At 41.5% G+C, this 10,000-nt stretch overlaps 1 protein-coding gene across 8 annotated transcripts in view; it reads left to right on the top strand.

Annotated features, from left to right (window-relative positions):
- The window catches only part of LOC135089113 (lactosylceramide 1,3-N-acetyl-beta-D-glucosaminyltransferase-like), a 147,360-nt gene that overhangs the window by 113,876 nt on the left and 23,484 nt on the right, over positions 1-10,000 (top strand). For all 8 annotated transcript variants that reach the window (XM_063984360.1, XM_063984358.1, XM_063984359.1 and 5 more), the window contains one exon: positions 9,797-9,927. In XM_063984360.1, the coding sequence (XP_063840430.1) occupies positions 9,804-9,927 (124 nt within the window). In that variant the 5' untranslated portion in view covers positions 9,797-9,803. The remainder of the gene's footprint in view (positions 1-9,796; positions 9,928-10,000) is intronic.

Genomic DNA, 10,000 nt, shown 5'->3' with positions numbered 1-10,000 from the left:
CCCGTACCAGCTACCCACGTACTTCTTAGCCTTTCCCTAGACCTCCTGCCCCTTCTATTAGTCCTATAAGCCCTGTGGTATTAAGAGAATGGATATAGTGTGTGTGCTGTGTTGAAAGTTTTGGTGGGTGGTGAAATCTGGTAATTGTACGAGTCTCTTGTGTTGCCAAGTTGCGTGCGAGTGTGTTTTGGGTTCACTGGCTCGTCTTACCCCGCACCGTCACTGCTGCTAACACTAACGTTTTTCATGGGTTCTGAAGGACTGTTCTTGCTTTATTTATTTATTTTCTTATTTTTATTTATTTATTTATTTATCTATTTTATTTTATTGTTTTTTATTTCTTTTTATCAGTTCGCCTTCTCTAATGTTCTTGTTCCTCGGTTTTCTCCACTGCGTTGTTGTGTGTTTGGTCAGTTTATCGTAACCACCATCACCACCAGAAACGCAAACGTTTTCATGGATTTTAAAGGACTATTCATACTTAAATTCACCAGTAATTCATCTTTAATTATTCCTTATGGCTAATTTCTCCGTTGCGGTGTCAGGTGTGTTTGGTCAGCCTAACATAACCATCACAATTAATACAAACGTCTTCATGGATCTTGCTTTAATCCACCAGTAGATATTTAATTATTCCTCTGCGTACTTTGACCTAACCTACTTCTGCGCCCGCATTTCCACCACGTTGAAGAGGCTCTTGTTAAAATGGCACTGGTTTTTAGCGGTTTGTTTACGGTATTAGTGACAGATTAACAAGATTTCTACGTTATTAACCGGAGAAACACAATTTGAGAACCCGGCTGATCATCTCAGTGGCCTTTGAAAACAATCGTGGTGAGAGAACAAAGCCTTTTCAGAATACGGGCGTCGCTCTCCTTGCTGGCTTTGAGCTTACCAGGAGCATTGAAACGAAAGATACTCACCAGTCAGTTCCGCTCCCCAGGCCTCTCATACATTCCTTACGTCCTCCTCACTTCTCTCTCCACCTTTCGCTGTGTCCTTGCCGCATGACTCGCCTGGCTGAAGAGGAAGACAACCAGTAATAATGGAGAGGAAGACAAGAATCATGTCCAACCAGTCCACGAGGGGAGGGAGGGAGGGAGAGAAAGACACATGATGAATTGCATTGAGAAGAGGTAGTGGATGTAGTGTACCGTTAGATCTTAGTGTGTTTGATGTGAAGGACAGCGAGTCTGACACCGAGGTAACTGGAAGAGGAGGAGGAGACGGTGCTGGCGATGACCTACAGCAAGCAGAGAGAGAGAGAGAGTAGACTGGAGGAACGAATGGATAGACAGTAAAAAAAAAAGACATTATAGAAAGGGAAAAAAATAGATAAAAAAGGAAAAAAATAGATAGATGGAATGGTAAGGAAGGTAGGTAGAGAGGAAGAAAGATAGATACAGGAAAAAAAGAGATAGGTAGATAGGTAAATAGATTGACTGACAAAAAGGTAGAAAGGAAAGAAAACGAGAGAGAGAGAGAGAGAGAGAGAGAGAGAGAGAGAGAGAGAGAGAGAGAGAGAGAGAGAGAGTGTGCACGCCTTTCCACCCTCTTACCTTCTCGGTTTCCCTTTCTCCTTTCCACCCTATCTTCCATCCTTACCACCCATTCTTCCTTAGCACAGGTCAAGGGGCGTCACAGGTCACTAGAGAGAGAGAGAGAGAGAGAGAGAGAGAGAGAGAGAGAAAGAAAGGTTGGAAGTTAAGCAATATGCATGATCTTTTGAGAAGTGCTTGAAAAGAGGAAGGACAACAAGAAGAAGAAGAGGAGGAGCAGGAGGAAGAGGAAGAAGCAATTTCGATAAAAAGTATAACATTTCCAGAGGATTTCTCATTTAATTCTAATCATCAGTGACATTCGCAGTAAAAGACCTCGCTTCCTCCTCCTCCTCCTCCTCCTCCTCCTCCTCCTCCTCCTCCTCCTCCGAATGAAATCTTTCCTATAAAATTTTCTGATGGTTTTTTTCTTCTCTAAACCCGTAAGGTATTTCTTTCCGACCTGTTTCCTGTACGGCTTATGCCAGAGGGAGTGGAGGGTGGGGAGAGACCCTTCTGCTTTCCTGTCCTTTTCTTCTACTATCACCTTAGTAGTCTTAGGTCAGGTCGTCTCTTGAGGACCGCAAGGTCTGTTGTGGCCTGTTTTTCATTGTAACTCCTCCTCCTCCTCCTCCTCCTCCTCCTCCTCCTCCTCCTCCTCCTCCTCCTCCTCCTCCTCCCTCCTCCTCCTTGACCTCTTGTTCGATGACCTGGGGAAAGACCGCCATGGGAAACGCCACAGTCACCCCTGCAACCAGACAGGGAAGGGAGGAAAGAAAAAGAGAGACTGGACCATGAAGAAAAATAGAAAACGTAAGACAGAATCCTTGTCAATATTAGGAAAGGACAAACATGGCTTTAGTGTGTGTGTGTGTGTGTGTGTGTGTGTGTGTGTGTGTGAGGGAGGGAAAGGGAGCAAGGACCGACGAAAGGGTGGAGTTTTGGGACCAAGGTGAAGGGTTAAAGACCGAGAAGGGAGAATGAGTGAGGGAGAAAGGAGATGAGAAAGAGACGGGAGAGGGAGGGAAGAGGAGATTAAGCAATAGATGAAATGGATACAGGATAAGAATAGAAACTGGAGGAAGGAGTGAGAGCGGACGAACAGGAAGAAGAAAGAAAAAAAAAAAAGAAACGAGAAGACGAGGAGGGGAAAGGAAAGTGAAGAATGATGGAAATGGAATAAATTAAAGATGGACCTGAACGGAGAAAAGGGAAAAAGGAATAAGGGCAAACGAATAAAGCGAAAAAGAAAAAGGGAAGAATAGGAGAAAAGATAAAAATAGGAGTGATAGAGCAGATTAAGAATGAAAATAGAAACAAAAGTGGGCTAGAATAACGGAGGGAGGAATAAGGGAGAGGAAGGAACAAAAGGATGATAAAGATACAAGGGACTAGAAATAAAAATGTTGAGATGGAGATAACTGAATAAAAATAGAGAAGAAAGGAGAAAAGGAAGAAAAAATGCGATAAAAATCACATGCAAAGAACAAAGAACAGTAACCACAGACAAGCAGATAGTGAGTGTACTGCAGAAGAAACCATATAAACAACCACATGTTATATAGAAAACAGAAAACGTAATTTTAAAACACGTGAACATAAAAAAGAAACCACGAAACAGTAAAAAAAAAAAAAAAAGAACCATAATTTGAAATATAACGAATTTTAATAGATATAGAAAACATAAAACGTAATTTAAATCATGAAAACCATATAAACTACGAAAAAAAAATATATATATATATATATATATATATATATATATATATATATATATATATATATATATATATATATATATATATATATATATATATATATGAAAAAGAATGATAATCTGAAATATAGTGAATTTTAATGGAGAGAGCAAAAACCGTAATTTAAACCATGAAAACACCATAGAAACCATGAAAACTCAACCATAATTTTAAACGTGACCGAATTCCAAACCTAGCCAATGAGAATCCATTATCACTCTGACGTCACGCGCTCCCAGCCAATGAAAACCTTTCGCTGGACTTATCGCAGAAAGCCGCTATTTTTTCCTTATTTTATCGTCGTTTCTCTCTCTCTCTCTCTCTCTCTCTCTCTCTCTCTCTCTCTCTCTCTCTCTCTCTCTCTCTCTCTCTCTCTCTCTCTCTCTCTCTCTCTCTATTCCTCCTTCGGTAGTGGGAAGTCCCGTTGTGGTCAGCCTGTTCATGTCTGCGAGGTCAGGGGAAGGGTAATTTCTCTCTCTCTCTCTCTCTCTCTCTCTCTCTCTCTCTCTCTCTCTCTCTCTCTCTCTCTCTCTCTCTCTCTCTCTCTCTCTCTCTCTCTCTCTCTCTCTCTCTCTCTCCAGAAATCTGCCTTTGTTATACCATTGTTTGGACACCGTTGGAAAGAAGGAAGAAAGGAGGGAGGAGGTGGTGGTGGTAGTACTGATGGACTCTCTCTCTCTCTCTCTCTCTCTCTCTCTCTCTCTCTCTCTCTCTCTCTCTCTCTCTCTCTCTCTCTCTCTGGAAATGCAAAGAAAATGAGATGGGGTTGTTATGGTAATTCTGGTAGGGAAGGCGTGAAGTGAGAGAGAGAGAGAGAGAGAGAGAGAGAGAGAGAGAGAGAGAGAGAGAGAGAGAGAGAGATGCATACACTGTCATACTACTACCTTACACACACAACAACAACAACAACATCATAATAATCACGCAGTTTCACTCACTCAAATCCCTCCACAGTCACACACAAGAGGAACTGCATTACTCGACATTTCCCTCCCCCACCCCCTCCCCTACCCCCTCCTTGAGTCTCATCATGTCATATTTATAAAACACCACCGCACTGCTCTAAGATGAGTAATGAAACACACATGACATGCCCGCCAGTGTTATGGAATGAGTCAGAAGCGGACCGTATTCTGAAACACCTTGGCGCCGCATCTTCACTACATTCAAAAGGCTCAAGTTGATGTTGCACGGGTCTTCAAGGGTGTTTATATGGTTGTAGTGACAGATTATTAAGGTTTATGTATTTCCAAAGGCTCTAGGTGAAGTGACAAAGGTTTTCAAGGGTATTTTTATGGTTGTAGTAACGGATTAACAAGATTTCTGTATTTCCAAAGTCTCTAGGTGAAGTGACAAAGGTTTTCAAAGGTATTTTTATGGTTGTAGTGACAGATTAACAAGATTTTTCCATATTATTAGCTGGACAAACACTCTTGAGAACCCAGCTAGTCATCTCTGTGGGCTTTGAAAATAGTCGTGGTGAGAGAGCTAATCGTTTCAGTATAAAGGATGTGTGTTCGTATACGAAAAGATGATTGATAAATTTCGACTCTTACCCAGAAAAAAAAAAAAGAAAAGACGAAATCTGCAAATTAAATATACGTTACTGAAAATTGTTTGGAGTGATAAATTTTGCTGTGGTGGCGTTCAGTGTTTAAGAACATAAAGGAAGCTGCAAGAAACCATCAGACCTAGGCGTGGCAGTCCATGCATAAAGCGTTCCTATTTCCACCTATCATCCACATTTATAAATTTATCTAATAATCTTTTAAAGCTTCCTATTGACGCGGCGCTAATAGCCTCATTACTGAAGCTATTCCATTCATCCACCAATCTATTTCAGAACCATTCCCTTCCTGTCTCTCCTTTTAAAATCTAACTTTATCAAATTTGAACCCAGAATTTCTTTATCCTGATCTGAACCAGAGACTTTTCCTGATGACAACTTTGTTATATTCCCTGTACCACTGAAAGACCTCCACCAGATCTCCCGTAACATTCACCTCTCTAACGAAGGTGAAATTTTTAAAACCTTCTATCTCCTTGGGTTAGAAAGATAAATAAATAATCATTACTGAAACAGAAAATGTTGTTTATGTCACCATTGTTATATCCTCCATACTACTTAAGACCTCCATCAGATCCCCGTTGTTGTTTCCCCCAGTACCACCTTATGACCTCCACCAGATCCCCTCTTAACCAACCTTGTTATATTCCTTATACCACAGACCTCCATCAGACTCTTAACTTTCAGAACCACGAGATACAGTCACTTTCACTTTCTGATACCATTACAAACGTGTATTGACTTCAAGATGATTTTGTTGTAGTGAAAGCATTTAAAATTACCTTTAGCCACTCATCAACTAACATTATAGCTCCTTTTACTCCATTCTTGATAAATAATAAGTGATTTTCATTGATTTTGTAAAGCTTGGAAACTCTGGTAATATCTATCCTCTATAATGCACACCACCATATCCCTCATAACACATACGTCTCTCCATAGAATATACGTACACTTTAACGGAAACACAGCACATGAATGGAAGGAGCTTATGGGGCGCCTGCTTTGTCCTGTTGGGGGGAATGATAGAGGCTGCTGATGATGATGATGTTTGTGATTGCCGTTATTACGCCACACAATGCTCATTCATGTCTAATTCTTGGCTTCCCGTCCGCCCTGTTGTTGTCTGTCATTCAGTGTATTCTGCCTGACGTCATGTTCACCCTGTTCGCGGGAATGTTATGTGATATTTAAAGGAGTAAACAGTGTGTGTGTTTGTGTGTGTGAGAGAGAGAGAGAGAGGTAGCAGCCATTTTTTTCTTTTCTTTCTTTCTGCATACCTGCTTACCACTCTTCCTGCCTCAAATTCTCTCTCTCTCTCTCTCTCTCTCTCTCTCTCTCTCTCTCTCTCTCTCTCTCTCTCTCTCTCTCTCTCTCTCTCTCTCTCTCTGTGTGTGTTTGTGTGTTTTATGGTAATGTTTTTTTCTGCAGTTTATACACTGATTCTCTCTCTCTCTCTCTCTCTCTCTCTCTCTCTCTCTCTCTCTCTCTCTCTCTCTCTCTCTCTCTCTCTCTCTCTCTCTCTCTCTCTCTCTCTCTCTCTCTCTCTCTCTCCCCTTGGTCTACTTGGCACCAGTTGGTGGAAGCTATTGGCAAGAGAGAGAGAGAGAGAGAGAGAGAGAGAGAGAGAGAGAGAGAGAGAGAGAGCGTGCCTCGAATACCAACTAAAATTAGTGGAGCATTTGCAGGAAAACTAATATTTTTCCTCTTTTTTTCCTTTTCCCCCATCTTCCTTCCATTTCCCTTGTTTCCTTATTTTTTGTCTTCCCATTTCCCATCTCAATATTTGCATTTCCCTCCCCCTCTTCCTCCTTTCCTTCTTCCCTTTTTCCTTTTCTTTTCTTGCTTTACTTTTACTGTCTCTTTTTTCTCCCCATCTTCCTTTTCCCATCCTACTTTCTCTTCCTGTGTCTGCTTCATTCTTTCCTTGTTTATTTTCCTAGCTTTTTATTATTTTCCTGTTTTTCTCGTCTCTCTTTCTTTTCCTATTTTTTTCTACGTTCGTTGTGTTCCTTCTACTTTCGTTCTTCTCTAATTTCTTTTATTTTTATTAACTCCTTGTGTTTCATTCTTTTTTTTTTTAGTTTTACTCATTTCGTTGCTTTATTTTCCTATGTTTATTCTCTACTTTAGCTTCCCTCCTTTGATACCTCCATTCTTCCTTTGTTACCTTCTATTTTCCATTATTTACACTCATCCCCACTTCCTCTGTCCTATTATTGTTCATATTCCTTTGTTATCTTCCTCCTTTTACTAACTAATTCCTACATTCTGAAACAGCCATAAAAAACGCCTAATTTTCTCTTTTCTTTTTTACATATGCATCCCACTCACTCATTTTTTTTCCTATACCCGCTTTTCATACCCCAGCTAATCTATTATTCTTTTTTTCCCTTCTGTGACCTTGCTGACCTCCTTGCCTTGTCTGTGTGACCTTCCCAGCCCTCGTGACCTGAACTTTTTCACCCTCCTCTCTCTCTCTCTCTCTCTCTCTCTCTCTCTCTCTCTCTCTCTCTCTCTCTCTCTCTCTCTCTCTCTCTCTCTCTCTCTCTCTCTCTCTCTCCCCCTTTCTCTTTCACTGTCACACGAGTTCTAAATTTCAAGAGCCTTTGAATCTAACCTGTTTTTGTTTTAAAGTTTTATTGTGTAGGTATTCTCTCTCTCTCTCTCTCTCTCTCTCTCTCTCTCTCTCTCTCTCTCTCTCTCTCTCTCTCTCTCTCTCTCTCTCTCTCTCTCTCCACCATCATCTTCATTTCCTTCACTATGCCCTCATTAAACACTCATTTTTTTCGTCCTCCTCCTCCTCCTCTTTCTCCTCCTGCGCCTCCTTCAGCAGCAGTTACGTGGCGCCCTTCCTCTGCATATGTTATAAGGTCGCGCCACGTGCTTGCTTCTAGGGATCGATGGAGCGAGAAGCAGTGGATGTGTGAGCGAGCAAGCAAGCAAGCGTCTCTCGTCTAACCCATATTCTGAAACACTGCACCGCATCTCCACTACATTCAAAAGACCACTTAGTTTAAATTACACGTGTTTTTAAGGATGTTTTTATGGTCCTAGTGAGGGACTAACTACATTTCTACATTATTAACAAGGGAAACACGCTTGAGAACATAGCTAATCGTCTCTGTTGCCTTTGAAAATAGTCGTGGTGAGAGAGGGGAGCGTTTCAGACAGGCCTCACCGATCTCAGCCAGCCCAAGCCAGCAACGCGCGCCTGCTGGGTCCACTTGGCAAGACAGTCACGCTCTCCTCGCCTTTGCCTTCACATTCTGTCCTCCCGCCTTCTCCTCTTCTCTTTCTCCTTTCTCCTTGTTACTGTTTCTTCCCCTTACTTGTCTCTTCTTTCTTGTTGTCTTTGTGTTTCTTTTGTTTGCTGTCTCTGTTCTTTTCTCCTTCTTTGTTTTCTCTTTCGCTTTGTTTCTCCTTTCTTGTTTTTTTTTCTCCTTGTTACTGTTCTTCAGCTTTCTTCTTTTTTTCTTTCCGTTTCTTTATTTGTTCTTTTACTGTTTCTTCTGTCTTCTCTGCTTCCTTTTTTATCTCCGTTTCTTTATCATGTTATTGTTTCCTCTGCCTTCCCTTCTTCCTTTTTCCTTGTCTGTGTTTCTTCTCTTTCCTTGTATCTTCTTGTTCTGTTACTATTCCTTCTGTTTTCTTCTTGTTCTCTTTTTTTCCTGATTCATATTTTCTCTCTTTATTCTGCATTCTCTCCTTATTCTCTCTTTCTCCTTTTTACTGTTACTGATCTTTTTTCTTGTTTTCTCTTTTTTTCGTGTTCTGTTACTGTTTCTGCTTTATTCTTTTCTCTTACTCTTTCCTTCATTGTCTTCTTTTCTCTTTTTCCTGTTTCTTCTCTTTTCCGTTAGTGTCCTTTCCTGTTTTTTTCTTTCTCTCACTGTTTCTTCTGTTTTATCTCCCATTGTCTTGTTACTGCTGCTTCCTCTGCTGTCTCATCGTTTTCTCTCTCAGTTCCTTTCTTCTCCTTCCCTTCTCACTGTTTTCTTTCACCAGTTCAGTCGTATTCATCATTTCCCTTTCTTCTTTTCCTGTCTTCTCGTTTTCTTTATCTCCTACTTACCTTCTCAATTCTTTCTCTTTCTCCTCTTTCTTTTCTCTTTTCACTTCACGCCCTTCATGTCTTCCTTCCTTCATTTTTTTCTTTTATCTTCTTTTTTCTTCTCCGTGTCTTTCTTGATTCTTTTTTTCTTTCTCTGGTTGTTCTTTCCCTCCTGTCATTCTCTCTTTCTTATTTTTTTTTCTTTCTCTCCAAAATCCTTGTTTTATATTCGTTTCGTAGTTTCACGCCTCCATAATGCAGTCTCTCTCTCTCTCTCTCTCTCTCTCTCTCTCTCTCTCTCTCTCTCTCTCTCTCTCTCTCTCTCTCTCTCTCTCTCTCTCTCTCTCTAAACAGTGTCACACCTAACAATCTTTTCCAAACTAGTCAAGCGAAGGTTAATTAATTGTTTACTTTCCTGTTAACGAGACAGAGAAGTGGTCCTCTCTCTCTCTCTCTCTCTCTCTCTCTCTCTCTCTCTCTCTCTCTCTCTCTCTCTCTCTCTCTCTCTCTCTCTCTCTCTCTCTCTCAGCAGTGCGGTTAAAAGTCTGTTCCTGTTTTCTTTTCCTCCTCCTTCCTTCCTTCTTTCCTCCTCCCTCCGGTCGGTCCTTCCTCCTCCTCCTCCTCCTCCTCCTCCTCCTCCTCCTCCTCCTCCTCCTCCTCCTCCTCCTCCTCCTCCTCCTCCTGCAAACAGTTCTGTAACACTTCTTCGATCTGAGGGAGAAAGAGTAAGAATCTCTCTCTCTCTCTCTCTCTCTCTCTCTCTCTCTCTCTCTCTCTCTCTCTCTCTCTCTCTCTCTCTCTCTCTCTCTCTCTCTCTCTCTCTCTCTATACTTGTTCCTCCCTCGCGACCCGTCAGTAACCTACCTCTCTCCTCCTGCAGAGTCCACATGGGGTGTCTTCAGCTGAGGCGATGGCTGTCCTTCCTGCCGGCTGCCTTCGTGGTATATCTCCTGCTTCACTACCTTGTGTACCAGCCGGACCTCTCCTCGCCTCAACAGTCTCCGCTAATAGGTGAGTTTATCGTATTCAAGAGTGGCATTGGGGGAAAAAAAAAAGAAGAAAAAAAAATAACTAAAGAGACTAC

This window comes from Scylla paramamosain, chromosome 32 (assembly GCF_035594125.1).
Source record: "Scylla paramamosain isolate STU-SP2022 chromosome 32, ASM3559412v1, whole genome shotgun sequence".
In the NCBI taxonomy this organism is placed as follows: domain Eukaryota; kingdom Metazoa; phylum Arthropoda; class Malacostraca; order Decapoda; family Portunidae; genus Scylla; species Scylla paramamosain.
This window is presented reverse-complemented; position numbering and strand designations above follow the sequence as displayed.